The following is a 20,613-nucleotide window of genomic DNA, read 5'->3' on the forward strand; positions in this document are numbered from 1 at the left end:
ATGATCCTGGGGCTGAAGGGCTTGTCACATGCAGAGTGTTTAAGGGCTCTGGATCTGTACTCTATGGAGTTTAAAAGTATGAGGGAGATCTCATTAAAATTTATAGAATATTGAAAGGCCTGGATACAATGGTGTGGAGATGATGTTTCCATCAGGAGGAGAGACCAGGATGTGAGGGCATAGTGTTCAAGTGAAAGCACAACACATTACAACTGAGATGAGGAGGAATTTCTTCAGCCAGAGGGTGTTAACTTGTGGACCTCATTCCAAAGAGGCAATGGAGGTCAAGTAAGTGAATGTACTTAAGATAGAGATAGATAGGTTATTGATTATTAAGAGGATCAAAAGTTATGGGAGAAGGCAGGAGAATGCAGTTGAGAGTCATATCAGACATCATCGACTGGCAGAGCAGATGAGATGGGCTGAATGCCCTAATTTTGCTCCTGTATCTTATTGCCCACTAACTATGGGTGCCAAACCTGCTGCTAGCCTCTCCCCACCCAAGCCTTTGAGCAGGTTGATAAGACAAAAACTTTCCCTCTCAAGTGTTAAACCATAATACCTCATAGGTTTCACTTACAGAAGGATATCTAAAATTCAGAATTACTCTTTCATTGCTCTTGAATTTCAATCTTGACTTTGTTATTCATGCTTCCATTTGCAGTTAAGACATAAAACATACAGCAAAAAATCGAGAATGAACTGGCACTTTGTGCAGAGTTCAATTGTGAATATTGTGAGTCTTGCCAAGACAATTAAGAAAAAGCTGGTTTAAACATACAAATTAAAACATATCGCATGACTAATTATGATTAACACTTGAGGAAAAGCAATTAAATGCAAGCACAGTTTAAAATAATAATATTAAGAGATAAATAGAGGATATGGACAAGCAATTATGATTAAATAAGTCATAAATACATTGTTTACAGAATTAGTTCCCTTTTATGAATGCTTTAAAAATTTGGAAAATATTCAGGTTTAAATGGTCCCTGAACTCTCTCAGTGCTGCTCTGTAAGTTGCTACAAACTGAGTAAGAATGGTCAACTGAATGATTTTCCTTTAACTCCCTCTGAAGAAATGCTTCATGTCTGTCCTGAAGAATCGCCCAAAAAAAGGTTCAGATCTGAAACTCTACATCGCTAGGCCATCAAAGTTTATCCATATTTTGCCAACTGTACTGCACAAATTGCAGCATGCAATGCTTATCATTTTAAGACTTTCAGTTTTTGTATACATTCAGCCATATTCTGAAGCAATCATTACTGCTGAATAACTTTGCCAGATAAAGCAATGTTTAATAATTTAGCCTTTCTTTTATTCTTTCATGTCGGCATTGCTAGAAAGGCCAGTGTTTGTCGCCCATCCCCAATTGCCCTTGAAATAAGTGACTTGCCATGCCATTTCAAAAAGCAGTTAGTTGTTCACCATATAACAGTGTAAATGGAGTCACATAATAAGGCAGACCAGATAAGGATGGCAGATTTCCTTAGCTGAAAGACAGGTTTACAGACAATCAATGGTAGCTCCACAGCATCATCACTAAGACTTGCTTCATATTCCAGACTTAAATTAGTTGAATTTAAATTCAGCCAGCTGCTAAAGTGGGATTTGAATTCTCTAAGAGAATTGTGGAAGTTAAGATCGGACTCTCAAATCCATTAGCTTCATTGCTTTAATGTCTGCTTTGCAAACAAGCTTTTACAAAGGGCACAATCTATCACCAAAGCAAAATCACTGAAAGATTATAACCAATGCTTTTTAAATTGGGTAATATATGCTATCCAGGAAACATTTCTCACACCATGTACATTTTAAATAAAAATTGCAATCTATCTAGAGCAAGATCACGCTGAATTTTTTTCCCCACAATAAGTTAAATTACTTTTAGCTTAATTGCCAAGGAAGACTGTCTGGCAATTGTATTTTAAAGACTTAAGAGAGAAAATCATTTTTTTTCCCATTGGAGTGCAGGACCTATTAAACTTAAGAGAGCACAACTCATTGGCTTTATGCGCAAATTAATCACTCTTGGTGTCACAGGCACTCAGAAGGGCTACATCCCTAAAGGAAAGAACTGAACACTTAACTCTAATAACTACACTTAAAAAGTAGCTCTGCTAGAGGAAAAGACTGACCTGTAAAATATTTCTGAACTTAAGGTATTACACCATTCTTATGAACGGTTTTGTTTTTGCTTCTTTTGCAGAGGAAAATCAATTCCCATATAATAGTTTGCAGCTTGGCAGATTTTCAAAAGGATTATCTGAACTGGTTCCAGAATTACTTCAGTCATTTAAAGTATAGTGAAGTTTTAACACAGCATCTGGATTAATTGGTAACATTGAAAACTTTGTTACTAAGGCCTGCATGGTGCAATAATGTTTGGGGTGACAACTCACCAAATTAGTTGATAAAAAGGATGGCAGACTTCCTGGCATACTGAGAATAGCTTTCTCCCAACCAAAGGCAGCAGAGGTTTGTCAGTGGAAATGAGATTATGTCCAGTATTCTAATGAATTGCGACATTTACAATGAGCAACATACATATCCTTGGCACTTAAAACAAATTCCGGTGTGAGGCATTGCTATAAAGTTCTGAGATTTGTTACAAAATAATTTCTTGAATTTAAAAGTGCAGACTTATGATATTGTGACTGCTGTTTGAAATGTTATACAGTGCCATGTGACAGGTAGAATGATGTAAAGTTTTTAATTTCTAACAGCACTTGACATTTGTCACCTGCCAGACTCAATGCAGCTGAGAAATATCTAATGTACCGCTGAGGGTTTTAGCCAAGGCGCTACACTTTTAAGTGCAGGACACAAACATTCCTGAGTTTCATTTTTTTAAAAATTAAGCACCACTGAATGAAAGCATGTTATTTCATAGCAAATCATGTGTGAGGCATTACCCACCGTATACACTATTTGTGCATTCTTTAATTTCTAGCGCTACAATGCTCTCTCCAGCACGTAGTCCAAGGGAAGCCAGAATGATTTCTTCTGTCTATTCATACATCCCCACTTGAAAGGCTGAAAGGGAATTACCAGTGGCTCTGTTATTGGCCAATCGTATTTCTTTGGAGTTTTGGAAAACACCGGCTGCATTGGACAGAAACACACTCGTGTATCCGTGTTTTCTAAGGGTGACCTCCCTGGTGGAAGATAACTGACAGCCCTGAGGGAAATGCACACAACACCACTGCAATTCCTGTCAAGTTATCATAAAAAGCTGCATTGATTGAGTCAGATACAGCAGCTTGCAGAAACGTGCAGTAAGGCTTCAGATAAAAGGGCACTTTCAAGCTGGGAAACCAAGCCAGTGGGGAATTGTGTTTGCTTTGCTGCATTGTCTCTGCCTGCGCAACACAGACTGAAAGACTACAGGAAGTAATACAGAACCTTATTACTCCAGTTTTGACAGAACATCAAGCAGGAACTGTTCACAGTGCTTTGTACTTGGCAATTTTACCACAGAATTCCAGAGGATAAAAACGGCACAATTGAAAAAAAATTGACAGATATTTTTAAAAAAAAATCTGGGATTGCTCTTAGTATACAGAGGACTCACTGCACTTTGAACGGACACAGAAAATGTTGATTCCTTCTCTTTTTTTCTTCAGCTGCAGTCTCTCCCTGGGAGCAGGGGGTCACAAAAGTTTGGATAATACTGGAAAAAGGCATTATCAAATACAGCATGGGCCTTGCAGTTATACCTTCTTGCTCCCCGAGGTGGACAACTGCCGCTCAATGGCAAATCACTATGTGCCGAACACAGTGCAGAGAGACTCTCCAGAAACGGATAGTGATGCCTCTTTGCAAAGACTTCGACAACTTGAAAATGTAATGGAAAACAATACACAGTGGCTGCAGAAGGTAGGCTAATCATTTTCTTTTTGGGAAAAGCTAGACATTCTTTCTGAAGCAAGGTAACTTTTTATTTGACCAAGGAAATGTATCAAGGACACAAACTGACATCTGTCAATAATGTGACGGTGGATATAGTGACTGATGGATTCCTTGATTGTCTTGCCACTCTATTAAAGCTGAGCTTTGTGGACTGCCACAGCATTGTTCCTGTCCTTGTGAACAGGAACTTTTGTTCATATTAAATTGTCTAGTATTGTGTTGATCAATGTATATCTTGGTATAGTTCTTATTATTCCACAAAGGCTTACAATAGTGGACCAAAAGAACATGTTTGCAACTCGAGCAAAGCAATTTCATCATAGAATGAGCAAAACGCTGGTTTTTGAAGTAGTCTCAAATGTGAATTTTCTTTACAAATTATGGGCATCAAATCACGATGAGTGACTGAAATGAAAACTGTGTGGCACAAGTAGCCAAGTTCGGTAAGTCTGCATATCCACAGGTGAGATGGCACTGTTTAACTTCTTTCTGTCCATCCTGTTTTCAAAAGGAATGCTAATACTTGTAACAACAGCCTTAAAACCCAAAGGTAAAACACACGGACATGAAAATATACAAAAGTTCTGTACCACATGCAAACTATCTTGCCTCAGAGCATATTACCTTTTAAAAAGGTATCAAAATAATTGCATTCTTACCACCAAGTTGCATTTTTCCTTCAGTGCATTTAAAATTAGTCTTAAGCAAATAAATCAACTTTTTTTCAGCATTTTGGCAGTTTTCTGCCCAAACATTCTGTTACTAAGACTTGCTGAAAACAGCAACAAATTCTACTCCAGATTGTACTTTGTTTAAGAGCACCTCCTTTCCCCTCAAACCTCATGCTTCAAGTGGCAAAGCAGTTGGATCGGTTGTGCCAAGTTCCAATGAAGATGGTCGGAAAGGGTTTGCTTGGTGATGGGCAGAAATGCCCGAGTGAAACTACACTTTTTTAAAAAGTTCCTTTTCTGCTTTGTTGTAAAAATACCTGGCCTCCAATTGACAATTTCCTACAGCAGCATCACAGATATCTAGAGCAGTGTGTGAAGGGTCAGTGATACATCCAGCAGTACTCACTTTTATGTCTCTGTTTCAATAAGGCTAAAAATAGCCACATAATTCCCAGGAGAAACTCCTTACATTCCTGGGCCATAACATGATTGAACATTAACCCTTACTATTAACTTACCATTAATCTTAAAGTATGAAGAAACTGCTATCTGCAGGTCAGATTAAAATGAAGCGGCAAAGACCTTTATCATTCATTGTGGGAAATACATTGACAAAGTACTGTTAAATGGATTTCTTTCTGTAAGTATACTGGTAATCGAGATTTCTACAGATATGAAAAAGTGTCAGGAAAAAGTTTTAAATGGTTGTATACCGTAGCATTTGATCAGAAGGATCAATAAGTTTCTTGTAACACAAATACAAACAGAAATTGCTGGAAAAACTCAACAGGTCTTGCAGCATCTGTGGAGAGAAAGCAGAATTAATATTTCGGGTCCAGTGACACTTCTTCAGGATAGGTGTCTTCCTCTGTTTGCACAAATAAATGCAGTATTTTATTCTGTAGCGATGACCATATTTCGTGCACATTGTTATACGTTGTCATTTTACACCATGTACCTTATATGTATCAAGTAACAGCTTTCATTCTTCTCTCACCACAATTGAGAAGCAATGGCTTGTTGTGCACTCTTGTAGAATACCAACATGACTCCTTCAAGTGGTAAATTAAGACTTCACAATTATGAATCACAAAAGAGAGAAGCCATTTGGATCATAATATAAATGCTAGCTCTGAAAAAAGCTACTCAGTTTGACTCTCTCTTTTCAATATATATGTCTAGTTCTCTTTTGAAGCAGTTTCCATTACTTTTTCATACAATATATTCCCGATGATAAAAAAACCTATTGCGTAAAAGTAACAACTCACTGCACAAAAAACAAAGATTGTCTCTGCTAAAATACTGGTTAAAGCATCTGCACACAATTTATTTGCGCATTAAACAAACAGGATAATAATTGTGAAAACAGTGCTGACAGGAATTCCACTTAAATACATTACCCCCTGGTAAGTCCCGATCTCAGTTGAGCACATCCGGAGGATGGCTTGAGGAGTGACATGGGGGGAAGGTTTGACAATTACAGACAGAATCAAGTAACACCCCCAATCTTTCTAGTACAGCTTGCCACACTAAGCCATGTCAAAACAAACATTTTGTAAATAAATTAATGAAAAATTGAGGTAACTCTAAGCTGGAACAGTTGGATTCCAGCACGATTACTAAATAAGTTGCACTGCATTATTGTACTGTTTCGCAGATAGAAAAATATTTTATGGCAATATTACCAGTGTTTTGTTTAAGGATTCTTAAATTATAATAATTAATAATGTGGGAAGGATGGCAAAGATAAATATCTGCAATTACAGGGACCTAGAACAAGACTGCTTCTCCCAACTGGAAACAGAGAATGCAGGACAAAGTTTTTTTTTAAATGGCGTATTTTAGCAAGAAATTTATATCACAACGTCATAGCTACAAAACCAAAGCTGGCAGAAGTATTTTTAGCAAACAAAAATGTTCTCAAGAAAAAAAAAACATTGGATTTTGGTTAACTGTTTCCTGCAGTCAGCTGTAGAATTGTCATGGATGGCAATTCACCAAGTTAGAAGAATGATACAAAAAAAGTAATAGAATATGCCTAATATTTCCCTTGATATAAAAGATTATTTTTAATCATCACCCTGTGAGCTCTCTGAAGAACATATCAGTTTCGTATGGGGGATAATTGGATGACAGTGTAATTATGAACTAGGTTGTGAGAAAATTGTTCGGAGAATCTTCTTTATATATAGCTTTTGGAGAAAAAGATGCTTTGCCACCTGATGGTAAAGACACAGCATCTTTGCAAGAGTAGTTTGGCAAGAAATGGCAGCTAACAAGTTGCAGGGTTATGGGAAGAAAACAAGGTTGTGTGATTATACTTAAGACCATCATGGAGTTGACATGATTGACTGAATCACCTTTTTCTGTGCTGTAAACCTTTATGGACCTCAGTAAAAAATATCCAAATTGTGCAGTTAATTTCTATTGAGTTTGAGTGCATGCCCTGTACAGAAGTATTCACTTCAATTCTCCAATGAAATATTCTTTGGTGTTACTCTGAGTTTGCGAGCAAGATTAGTTGGCTCTGAAATTGCTGATCTGTAAACACGAAGCTTCTCGGCTCACTCATTTGTGCCTTAGCTGGCAGACACTCAATGGACCCAAGAATGCTTGTCAACAATACTCCTTCAATATGGTTCTCCCATTAAGAGGTGATTATTAAAGTCAGCAGGCACTTACCTCAGCTATGTCAACAGCATTCTTTACTGTGATTAGTGTAGTGGAATTGCCAGCTTTAGAATCAGTAGAGAAGTTATCTGGTTAAATGGTTTTCTGTACTGTGCTAAGCAGTAAACCGATTGCTGAATCTAAGCTACTGGTGTTGTCTTTAATGTGCCATCTTCCAAATTGCAGGGGTTCCCTTTTGAACACACAGACTTACCATTCTTTTCAAAGCTGGCAGCTTCACAATCCTGATCTCAAAAGAAGTTACCAATTAGATTACTGGTGTTGACAGCTTGCTCAGCTCTGCAACACTGTGGGCTTTGGTTGTTGCAAAATAATTTTTGTCTCATATTCCAAATTTGAGCAACATTTGGACGATTGGAGTGCTTTAACTTAAAGAGAAATAAAAGACATGCATTTATATCCTAAAATGTCTTACAGGTAATAAAGAACTGCTGAAATATACTCACTTTGTAAAGTAGAAAACATGGAAACAAAATGGAGCATGTTCCAACAAAAAGCAATATGATGATGATATGATTTGATTTTATGTTGTCAATTGAAGGATAAATATTGGCCATGGCACTGAGGATAATCTCCCTGCTGTTCTTTAAAACAGCTGAAGAATCACCAGGGGGCAGATATAATCACATTTTAATGTTTTATCTGAAAGATGGTACCTCTGACAGTATAGCACTCTCTCAGTAGCACACTCGAGTTTCAGCTCAAGGTTTGCAGTGGTATTTGAACAACAACCGCCTGCCTCAGAGGTAAGACTGCTACCAAGTGTGCCGGACTGACAGTTGGAACTGTTCACATGTGAAATGCCAGCAGGTGCAGAATGAAAGAGATAAGCAAAGACAATAAAAGGAATAGACTGCGGAAATTCTTACCATGTTTCCCATTATCATTATCCATTTGCTTGAGACTACAGTTAATTGTGAATCTACACGTATGTGAGTGTGTGTATATATCTACATTGGAACTTGAAACGTGCATAAAAAAAGATAATTTATATTTTGAGAATGAAAATGTGGTTGAAAAGATGTGAAAACACTAAGTGATTAACATGTCGTTTCTTAAAGATGTGTTTATTTTGATCATATAACAATCTTGTTCTTGCACAGCAATGTTGTTAGCTACAGCTTGGTATTAAGAAAAGAAATTCTTTCAAATAGTTATCGCCAAGGGATCTGTTGTTCATGTCTTCCATGTAAGGAGACTGGAATTTAAATATTGCTTCCCTTGTTCTGTCTGCTCAAGCAGATGGCAGCTTGTCAGCTTAAATAATTGCTGCAAATATTGATAGATTGCTAGATTTCACTAGGGTTAACAATACCTGATGTCAGTGGATAAGAATTAAAATATTTTTGAAATACGCTCCAGAGAGTGCATAACCCAAATATTTATATAACAACACATAGCTGTAACGATAATCTCTTCATCTAGACAGGCAGTCCCTTACTGCTGAGTCAGATCTTTCCTGTTTAACACTTCTTCAGCTTGTCACCTGTTTTAATTCTTTGGCAACTGGTTAACCAAAAATTTGGCTTAAAGGCTACTTTATTATTTTGTTTGGCAACATCATTCAAAATTAGGGAGACAAGTTAAACAATTTAACGTGGTGTTTAACAAACATCTGGCACTGACAAGTACAATTATTTCAAATAAATATATACTTTTTAAGCAAATGCAGTGGAGATAGAAATACAATTATTTGGCAGTAGCTCTTTTAGCATTGCACTTCATAGAAACATTGTGGTTTCAGGGTAAAATATGAACTATATATGTATTGGAGAAATGCACTTCTAAATCATCCAATCAGAAAAGCTTCAGAACAACGGAAAGCTAATTTAGTTGACATACTTAAGAAATGCAGCATTTGTTTTGTCCTTTTCCTCTTCCTTTTAATTGTCAATGAAAGATTTTGACAGCAGTCATTCCTACAATACTATGCAATAACGATCCAAATTTCTTCAGTAAATTTTCCTACTTGTGCACTTTCTTGCATAGGTGAGTTTGCATACACTTAAAATAACATCGACAAGTCACAAACTTTTAAAAAAAACTAAAGTTACCGCAAAGATTATTTTAAGTTTTCCCAGCAAAGACCTGCCTTTTAAGTTGAGACACTTAGGATTTCCAGCTTTAATGCAGTCTATAACAGGATGAATCCTAATGGCAGTTGCAGTTTGACTCCACTCCTCTAACTACAATGCACAGAGTATTGTAGAAACCACATAGAAAACATATTCAAAAAAAAAATCAATGTAGGAGCAAATTACTGCTGATGTTGGAATCTGTACTGAAAACAAAAAATGCTGAAGATCACAGCAGGTCAGGCAGCAACTATGGAGAGAAAGCAAGCTAATGTTTCAAGTCGAGATGACATTTCATCAAAAACTCAATAATGCTGAAGCTGGAAACTTGAAATTGAAACAGAAAATGCTGGCGACACCTATGCAGAAAGGAACACCATTAATGTTTCAGATCAATGACCTTATGTCTGTTAGAGAGGGATGGAGGAGGAGAGGGGAACAGGAATGATGGAGAGAAAGACCAACATTTTCCCATCAATCCCAATTTAGAGATTTACAGTGAGAACCAAACAAAAATTGTATAAACAAAAATTTAACTTTTTAAACTTCTGTCCAAATAGTCGATAGTACTGACAATGAATAGGAAATAGCATCAAGAATAAAAATGATTTTACATTGCTCATAATTTATAAGCTAGTAATTTTTTAAAAGTATTGCTGTTGGTAATAAGTTATGCTGCTGGGTTGGGGTGGTTGCTGATTTGCAGCTATGCGGAAATGTAAATACAATAAAGACAATTATAGCCCAAAAATAATAAGAAGTTGGTTTTGTAAAATGTTAAATAAGTAGTCTTACAAAAATAAGACATTATTGCTACTTGAATCTTTCAGTATTAGCAAGGGCGTAATATTTGTACCAGATGTTTGTCACGTGACCTGGAACAGTCCACATTGAAATGTAACAAGATCTGGACAATATCCAGGCTTGGGCTGACAAATGGTAAGTAACGTTTGCACCACCCAATTGCCAGACAATGACCATCTTCATTAAAAGACAATCTAACCACTGCCCCATGACAGTCAATGGTATTATGATCACCAGGTTCCCTATTATCAATATCTTAGGGGGTCACCACTGACCAGAAATTCACCTGGATTCACCATATGCATACAGTGGCGACAAGAGCAGGTTAGGAATACTGAGAGGCTAGGAATACTGCAGCGAGTAACTCTCTCCGGACTCCTCAAAGCCTGTCTGCCATCTATAAGGCATATCAGGAATATCATGGAATACTCGCCATTTGCTTGGAAGTGTACAACTCCAACAAATACTCAAAAAGCTTTGACACTATCTGGGACAAAACAGCTGCTTGACTGGTGCATCTACTTGTTCCATCCACCACTGATGTTCAGTAGCCTCAGTGTGTACAATGCACTCCAGAAATTCACTAAGGTTCCTTAGATAGCACCTTCCAAACACATGACTACTTTCCCATCTAGAAGGACAAGGATAGCATTTACATGGGAATACCATTATCTGCAAGTTCCCTTCCAAGCCACTCACCATACTAACTTGAAAATACCATGGCTATTCTTTCACTGCCATTGTGTCAAAATACTGGAATTCCCTCCCTAATGGTATTGTGGGTCGATCTGCAGCACCATGGACTGCAGTGGTTCAAGAAGGCAGTTTACCACCACCATCTAAAGGGTAACTAGGACCAGACAATAAATACTGGCCAGCCGGTAACGCCCATGCCCCATGAGTAAGTAAAACAATACTTGCTTCATTAAGTTACCTGTATTACAAATAATAGGCTTCAATGGAATGGCAGTAATGAATAGGAATCACTATTTTAAGTCTTGGTCTATGTCTAAACAAATAGAGTATTTGTTGATATCATCTCTTGACTTAATCACAGTTATTACATGTGCAATAACATTCAAGCTGCTACAATTTCTTCACAACAACTGAATGAGCTTTTCCAAAATCCATACCATTGACAGTATAATGATGCCACATTTTGGGCAAAGAGAAAGTATATGTGACAACCAGGTCAACAGGAGTGAATAGGTCCCCCTTTTTAATCCATCTTGGCCATCAGAAAAAGTGATTTTAATTCTTTAAAGCAGACAGCTATATTACACTTCAATTAATTTGTACTTTGCTAGTTCAAATTATGGAGTCAATTACCAGGAATAGCAATTTTATTATTAGCTTTGAGAAAAATAAAACATGACATCAAACAAGCACAGATTCAACATTTAAAAAGGGCAGAGTGCCTTATTTAAAAAAAGGAAGTTCAAGAATAGACCGTTTAAATTTTCCTTAGAATGCTTGGCAGTTGGGTTTTAACCTGAGACCAAGACTGTTTAATTGATGTTTTGAGGTAAACTTTTTATTTATCCTTGAATACTCATTAAATGGATAGCTTGGATGGAGATAATGTTTTGACATGGGTTGGTAATTAAATGACCGTGAAAGAACACTTTTTCACTGCACACATGATTCTTGACGCCATCTTAAAGCAGGAACCATACAAAAGCAAGATGTGGTTTTGATTCCTTGTGAACAACCCTGAAATACTAATGATCCCAGTGTAGATAATCATGCAAAGATTTCTACATGGGTGCAAAAGTTTGATCTAGGCATGAAAATGCTAAATATCAACTCAAAAGTCATGGTTGCATTCTAATGTCAAAAGGAAAACTGGCTTCTCGAGATTAAGAATAGGAACTTTCTGATAAAATACTGAGTCATGCAGACCAGGTTTGTAAGAACATAGAAGCAGAAGAAAGTGAGGCTGCATCTTGAGACTGTTCTGCTAAGGCTTTACTTGAATTTCACCTTCTTGCATTGGTCACATGTTCTTCCATTCTCTTGGCATATCAGAAATCAGAGATCCCTGCCCTAACCAAAAGATATTAAATAGAAGCAGAAGTCAGACATTCACCTCATCAAACGGACTCTGCCATTTTGGTTAATCTGATTGTGGCCTTAACTCCACTTTCTGCCTGTCAATGCACTGTATGTCTAACTCAAACTTCAAAATATTCAAGGGTGAATCTATGGCTATGACTTAGCCTCCACTAGCTTCTGTGGAAGAGAATTCCAAAGACTAATGACTCCCAGATAAGAAATTCTTCCTCACTCTTAAGTGGGAGACAACTTAGTTTGAATCTATGCTCCCTAATTCCCCGAAGGGAGAGCATCCTCTTGGATCCTCTAAGCATCTAACCCACATTGAACAGCCTCAGGAAGATCATCGCCCATTCTTCCAAAATTTAATGAGTTTTGACCCAACCTGCTCAAGTTTTCCTTGAAAAACAATCTTTTTAGCCCAGATATAAGCCTAGTCAGCCTTATTTGAGCTATCTCTAATGCAAGTATATCGCTCCTTACGCAATAAGTCAAAAACTGTGTAAAGTACTCCAGCAGTATTCCAATCTCACCACCACCTTGTTGCAAGACTTCCCTACTTATTCACTTGGGTTTAGCATAGGAGGCAAGCATTGAGGTGGTATTGAAACTGGTATCCATCATCATACTGAATGGCAGAGGAAGCTCCATGGGAGCTCCTATGTTTCTACAGTTCAGTGTTCCCTTTCCAACATTCCCTTTACCTTCCTAATCATTTGCTGCATCTACAAGTTAGCTTTTGTGATTTATGTCTCAGGACACCTAGACCCATTCTTTCAAAACCCATTTTTTCCAAAGTGGATAAGCTCACATTATTCCAATTATATTCTATCTGCCAAATTAACCTGTCTATACACTTCAGGTGACAAATTACTCCCCTCGAGGTAGAATTGAAAAGTATCCATATGACTGCTAATTGCTAATGACTATTGGTGGAAAGTGCTGTTGTGCACATGTCAGGTTGGGAACAGTTTGGGTTATGACGACTTTCAGTCTTTTGGCCTTCCAGTACTCTCACATGCACAGCAACCACTGCGTAAATATCACAGGAAAATCGATGCAGCTGTGCAATCTTATCCCGGCAAAGTCGCTTTTTAGGATGAGAAACTGTCAAAGGCTTGCTCACAAACCAAAACAGAATAACTAAAAAATCGACCCAATCTCTGAATTCATAGGAAATTCACATCTTGTTATTTGTTTGTTGTTACTCTAGTCTCTTTTTGGGACCCGGAGACCTCTCCACCTTAATACATTTTTGTATCTCTTCAGGAAGCAAATGATTTCTGCATTAATATTCAGTTGAGCCTCAAAATCCAGATCTTATGAGGTCTATTTGACAGTGTTGAACAGGTCATATTTGTAAGCAGGTCAGCCAACAGTCTTTGAAAAACTAAAATATGCTTGTCAAGATAAAACCCATATTCTTTGGCAGCCTTCCTTCATAACCTGTGCCTTCACTGGAAACCAGAGCATTTTCAGAATAAAGATCCTGGCTGCTTCACATCAGAGGACTTGGTTAATGTTCTATGCATTTCAGTCTGGAGAGACCATAATCTTTAACATGCTGTGATTTATTGGTGAGTTATTTCATTAGTAAAACTGATTTCCATGCTCATCTCTTCATCTGCAAAGATGCTCCGGTAATTTCAATGACCCCCATCTTTGACCTGATACAGAAATGAATGCCTTTTTGTGTGGCTTCAGCTCTACATCCATCAGTTTATGAATTTTCTTCAATTCAGTTTTTCAAGTGGGATATTAGTTTAGGGTATTTCATCCATAGATTTCCAAGAGGTCAAATACAGACAAGTTCAGAATTATACTTCTTTCCAAGCAAGGGATTAAAGAACACAGATGAAACAAGGAGAAACTCTCCAAAGGTATGAGGTAAACTCTGAGATGATCACAGAAGGTATAACTTTTGCAGCTGCACCATTTTAGATTAGAGTCCACGGTATGAGATTCCCATCCACCCATCTAACCACCACTTGTTACATTTATATCTTAGACATAGATTTAAGGCATGGTTAAAATGCAAATACAGAACTAAGTTTAATTCAAAAGTCTCAGCTATAAAAACACCTCTTTGAAAGAGTGGGAAATGTTCTTTTTAAAACATCAAGTGTTATTACAATCTCTCTGATATAAAATAGCAAACTAGGATCAGAGGCAGGGATTTCTGTCATAAATTCCTTCCTGAAACTTGACATCTGTTCAACACCTACAAGACATGTCCGGAGCAAGATGGAATGCTTTTCATTTTCTTGAGTGGACTGCGACTCCAGCACATTCAAGAAACTGCCAGAGTCTAGGACAAAGCAGCCGACTTGTTTGGCATCTTATTCACCACCTTAAACTTTTACATAATTTGCCACCGATACACAGTGGCACTGCATGGACTATCTACGAAATGTGCTGCAGCAATTCACCAATGATCCTTCAACGGATCCTAATAAACCTGAAAACTTGACCAGATACAAGGACAAAAGAGCAGATTTATGGGAATATAATCAGTTACAAGGTCCTCTCCAAGCCACAGACCACTCTGACCAGGAACAGTGCTGATGTTCCTTCACTGTAATTGGGTCAAAATCCTGGGACTGCTTTCCTCAGTACCAGCACCAGATGGACTGTGGCAGTTTAATGTACTCACCGTCACCTTCTCAAGGGCTACCTTAGCCAGTCCACTTATATGCAATTGAAAAACAAAATAATTGTAAGACGCAAAAGGAAAAGCAAGGAAGGAGGGAAAAGAGAAGAGAGAAAGAAAGAATAAACAAAAGAAGAAAAGATAGATATACTTATCTACCCTTTAATAACTTCAGAATATCTTAAAAAACTTGACAACTAATCTGTGCACATAAAGACGCCACAAATAGCAGTGCTAAATAAAATAATAGCATTTTAATTAATCTGCTTGGGAGATAAATATTACCACAATGAGAATGCCCCTCTTATTCAAATTAGTCCTGCAGGAATTTTTACTTCACTTGAGTGTGCAGATGAGGTCTCAGTTAGCTGGACAGTTGGTTTGCAAGGCAGGGTGAAGCCAATAGAGTAGATTCAGTTCCCATACCAGTTGAGGATATCAAGAAAGACTCCCTTTCTTAACCCTCAGCCGAGGCATGGTTGCCATCAGGCTAATTCACAGTCAGTTGTCTCTGTTATGAGAGAGCAACCTTATGGTCCTCTGGGACTATGATGACCTTATTTCCTCAGAACTCACTTAAGTAGCAGCATAGATTATATGCTTAAATTAAGTGATCCAAGTAGTTTGAGAATTCAAACATTTTATTCAGACACAAATGTTGATCACTGAGCCAAGGCTGACAATTAAGACAGTCAACAAACATAGGGAGGAAAGAAAGATTATACACAGAATTTTACAGATACTTAAGAACAATGTATGTCTGGTCCATGATAGACAGAAATATGATGAATCTCTTGGAGTCGACCCCTGGGCTCTGTGGATTCCAGTTTGAAAACATATGCATTGCATCATCCAATTTTATCCCTATTACATTAAACTAGTCTGTAAACTATAATTATTTAAATTACACAGTAGGGCTGAGTTTTATAGCTAAATTAATTATTTTTGTTCATATTGCAAAGTCGCTTTAAGCAGCAATATTTTTTGGGTAGGTGAAGTACACTAAAGTCAATTTCGACGATACTACCTTCAGAAAGTTGTCTCAGATTGCTTCCCAGCTGGTCCCAGTTAAACTACCTGTGAACTTTTGAAATGCATGTATGGAATCCTTTTAATGTTGTGCAGCCAAAGCTTTTGTCTAACACGAAAATAAGCCAGAGGAATGGCACATTGCACATATACTTAAGAGTAATTCTATTAGCACTGAATCAGTCTGTGTGTGCATTTGTTGACTCCATATTGCAGCTGGTGACACATAGTCTCAGTTTGCTAGATGCAGTACAATTACAGGCTACGTTACAGAAACAATTTCTTCATTGAGCAAGGGTTGCTAAATATTTGGTGCAATAAGCTCAGTAGTGGAGTCAAAAGTCACTGTTCATTGAACTGACAATACTTTCTTTTTTAATTGTATTTAACAAAATACAGTCAAAGCCCACAAAAGCCAGACTGAAGTTACTCAGAGGAGCTTGTTTCACACATTATTTTTCCTTCTTAGAAACCAACAGTAACACACTGGTATTTTGAAGTATACAAGTGTGTAATATGTGCACAGATGTGCTACAAACATAATGCTGAAACAAACTCAATTAAATATAATGAATGATGGACATCTGAGTAAGAACAAAAAAATCTGGAAAAATTTAGCAAGTGAGACAACATCTATGGAGAAAAGTGGGATTAATGTTTCAGGTCACTGATCCTTCATCAGAAATGTGAGAGATTTTCAGCGAGTGAGTGAAGAGAGGTGCAAGGAAGAACAAAACAGAATGTCTGTGATAGTGTGGAAGTCAGAGGAGATGAAGTAATAAAAGAGTTTGTGACTCGACAGCCAAGTGTAGTAATCAATATAGTGAAGAAACAAATGCTGTGTCCAAATGAGCTGCGAATTGCCACATAAAAACCATTGGAATGCAACTTGAAGGGATTAAAAAAAAGACAAAGACCGATCCAGCAAAAGGAAAAAAAGAGGAAGAAACAAAACCATATGGAACGAGAGGTAGAAGTTATGATTTCACATTGTTGAACTTGATACTGTGTCCAGAAGGCAGTTGAGTGCCAAATTGTAAAATAAAATGATGTTCTTCGAGCTTGCAATGAACTTCAGTGGAGCACTGTAGCAAGCTGTGGATGAACAGGTCAGCATGGGAGTAGGAAAAATAAAAAGGATAAGCAATTGCAAGCTCAGGTTTAGGCTTACAAACTGAGCAAAGGTGCTGGGCAATGTAGTCACCCAGTCTGGCTTTGGTCAGAAGTGTTTAGTGCTTGGTGAGTTTGAAGGAATAAGATGAAAGGACAGATATTGTATCTCAAACACTTGCATGGAAAGGATGATTTGGAGATGCCAGTGTTGGACTGGGGTGTACAAAGTTAAAAATCACACAACACCAGGTTATAGTCCAACAGGCTTAATTGGAAGCACACTAGCTTTCGGAGCGACGCTCCTTCATCAGGTGAAGGAGTTTGGGATGGCTGAGGAGTGGATGAGGGTGTCACAGAGGAAAAAGTCTCTAATTCTGGAATGAGATGGGAGGGTAAGATCTGTTTGGTGGTTATAGCATGCTAGAGTTGGTGGAAGTGGCTGATCCATTGAATATGGAGGTTGATGGACTGTGATGGTGAATAGAAAACTGATGGTGGAATCCAATCATTGCTCAGGGAGAGAGGGAAAGGGATGAGAATGAATAACTTGAAATTGATTGACCATTTTGAAGGACACTGTTGACCACACTGAGTGCAGAAGGTAGCACCATTGGAACAGAAGCAATTGAGACACTGAAACTGGGAGAATAGAATGGAGATCTTTCAGATGGCAGGCATGAGGAAGTATAGTTGAGGTAGCTCTGCGAGTCCATGAGTTTGGAATGAACATTAGTTGATAGCTTATCTCTAGCAATGAAGACAAAGAGATCAAGGAATGAAAGCCAAGGGTCAGCATTGGGCCAAATAAATGTGAGAGAAAGGTCAAACTTAGAAACAAAATCAGTGACATTTTCCAGTCCATGGGTCAGCACTAACACAATCATGAATGCACTGGAAAAAGTGGTAAATAAAAGCAAAATACTGAGGATGCTGGAAATCTGAAATAAAACCAGAAAATGCTGGAGAAACTCAGGTATGGCAGCAGCTATGGACTGATAGGACTCCTCATAATCTTTCAGTGCAAGTAGTAAAAGCTTTATTTGGAGGCAGTAAGTGGAGTTGAAAGAGAAGTTGTTTAGAATGAGAACAAGCACACCTGGGCAGATGGTGATAATGGTGGATGCTCACTGGTAGAGAGACTCTGTTTTGGAACTCTGAGTCTGTCGTGATGGGTGAGGTGGTGTACAGGCATCAACATCAATGATGAAGAGGAAGCAATAAGGACCAAGAAAGGTTGGGGAAGTGATGTGTGATGTCAGAAGAGTCAAGCATGTGGATTGGAAGAGACTGTACTAGGGCCAAAATAGAAAGTTCGGTGAGGCAGGAACAAGCTTCGATAATGGGACAACTAGAGTAGCACTATTTATGGATCTTGGGAATGGGGTAGAAGACTATAAAGGGTTTGGATTATAATTTTGGAAGTAATGTAGGTAAGGCCAGTGATACAAGATCAGTGGCAGTCAAGGATACAATGGCTTGATGTTTGTTAGTGAGGTCATGGTCTGGAGGAAGTGTCAGTGAGTTGGTATTTAACCTCTGCTAGGTAGGTCTCAGAGGACTAGGTAATGACAGTGTTACCCTTATCAGCAAGTTGATAACAATGTCAGGGTTGGACGTCAGTGAATGGAGTGCTGCAAGTACACTGGATCACAGTACAGAGTCAGAGTCATACAGCATGGAAACAGACCCTTTGGTCCAACTAATCCATGCTGACTATAATCCCAAACAGGCTAGAGTGAGTGAGAGGAGCAGAGAATTCAAAATGACTACTGTTGCAACATCAAAACTGTGGGTGCTGGCAAAATGAAATAATAAAAAAAATCCAAAACCGATTAATTTTACATTCATGCAAAGATTCTATTTACTCCAAAGTGGAACGTCACAACTTTCAATCAATGTTAACACTCACCTATTGTACTCTGTGCTACTTTCTCCCACTCCCACCTTCCTCTCACTTATCTCTCCACCCTTCAGGCTCTCTGCCTGTATTCCTGATGAAGGGCTTTTGCCCGAAACATCGATTTTACTGCACCTCGGATGCTGCCTGAACTGGTGTGCTCTTCCAGCACCACTAATCCAGAATCTGGTTTCCAGCATCTGCAGTCATTGTTTTTACCTCGAGATACATTTATACTAATTTATTGCACATTTTTAAGACTATTTTATCATTCAATGTTCCATCTTTTCAGTAAAACAATAAAAATGTATTTAACAAAAGGTATGATACTTCATAGGAATTTATCGTACGTATAGTCCCATGATACATTCCTGAGAGCCGTGATATAAGGTTCTTTCATTTTTCAATTTTATTTAAAAGGCTTAAGTTTTCCCATGATTACTTTATCTCATACATTTTGGTTTTCTTATGACACATCCCATTATATATTGAAGATTATTGTACCTTTGTTTGCTGAAGATGGTTAGGAAGCTCAGGGTTGAAACACTGACATTGGTGTTTAAGAACAGATCAGGAATACAGAAGCCAGGCTTCAAATGGCATGCAGAAAACTACAGATTCCCAATAATAAAAATTCCAATCGGATTCTTGGAGGCTTTACTGAGAAAAAGCAGAATCGTTGATGCTTCCTCGTCTAAGCATCAAGGCTAAACTACATTAACTCTTTGTCATACTATGTGAACTTCAATATTTACAAAACTCAATTTTCCTTGTTTTTATCTGTGATATTATGCCAAGTGTAAACTAAATTATTTTGAGAGAGGTGTTTTGCAGACCATAGTAACAAGCTCACCATTAAGTTTACCACTGAAGTAAATGCTGTCTAACACTGATACTATCATTAGAGCACAAGAGAATCCAAAGGAAGAAAACTATTCAGCTAGTGAAAGACGGCTGTCTCCAGAGACTCTGTATCATTGTATGATAGAAACATCTACGATCCCCTAATTTAGGAGACATTAGGTTCCAATTCCAGCTTCCCCAGATGATATGAAGCAGTGCTGTTAAATATCTCTTTATTTGGTTTCTCAGCAGCATTGACTGATCCAACTTTGTTGCAATTGTGCTAGTTGAGTCCAAATTAACTAATTCCTCTGTCTTTATTGTTTCCACTCTTCTGTTGTGAAAAAAGGTTTTTGATCACTGACCTCATGAACCTGTATATTTTTCATACTTTAATGTTTCTATTCTTACTAATAATTTAAAAGAAGGCAATACTTCAAACACAACAGTTCTTAGACAAATACCTTGAAATGTCAATTGTTTTAAAAGAGACATACATGATTTGAACATAATTATTTCTCTAGGAGGTAAAGAAGTTTTCCTCCTCTCTCTACAAGAATCTCAGGGAGTCCCTCTCCCACTGAAACTCCCAGGTCATTTCCTCTGCCCTGAATCTCTTCAACCATGTCGTGAAACAAACTCGGTACCACAGCCACACTTGCTTCCTCAGTGCATGCCTCTGTAACCAACTCATCCCACACGGACTCCGGACCACCTTTAAACCAGCAGAGTTCGGACCCGAACAGGACAAACAATACAGACTACAGATTCAAAAACACCAGCAACAGTTCTCCTTCAAGATCCTCCGCTCCACGCTTGCAGCAATGCGCGGGCACCTAACCTCTCTACAGTCAGCCTTGCCTCAGCTGAGG

The 20,613-nt window shown here is 38.0% G+C and overlaps 2 protein-coding genes across 4 annotated transcripts in view; one reads left to right on the forward strand and one right to left on the reverse strand.

The window, feature by feature from the left end:
• The window catches only part of mcph1 (microcephalin 1), a 323,112-nt gene that overhangs the window by 78,875 nt on the left and 223,624 nt on the right, over positions 1–20,613 (reverse strand). The gene's annotated exons all lie outside the window — the stretch shown is intronic.
• LOC122541993 (angiopoietin-2-like) overlaps positions 3,430–20,613 on the forward strand; it is an 85,781-nt gene continuing 68,597 nt past the window's right edge. Inside the window, exon 1 of one of the 2 annotated variants that reach the window (XM_043679289.1) lies at positions 3,430–3,880. In XM_043679289.1, the coding sequence (XP_043535224.1) occupies positions 3,599–3,880 (282 nt within the window). In that variant the 5' untranslated portion in view covers positions 3,430–3,598. Of the gene's footprint in view, positions 3,881–16,380; positions 16,859–20,613 lie in introns of those variants that run through there. The other variant, XM_043679296.1, reaches the window with a different exon arrangement.

The sequence above is a fragment of the Chiloscyllium plagiosum genome, chromosome 3 (assembly GCF_004010195.1).
Source record: "Chiloscyllium plagiosum isolate BGI_BamShark_2017 chromosome 3, ASM401019v2, whole genome shotgun sequence".
In the NCBI taxonomy this organism is placed as follows: domain Eukaryota; kingdom Metazoa; phylum Chordata; class Chondrichthyes; order Orectolobiformes; family Hemiscylliidae; genus Chiloscyllium; species Chiloscyllium plagiosum.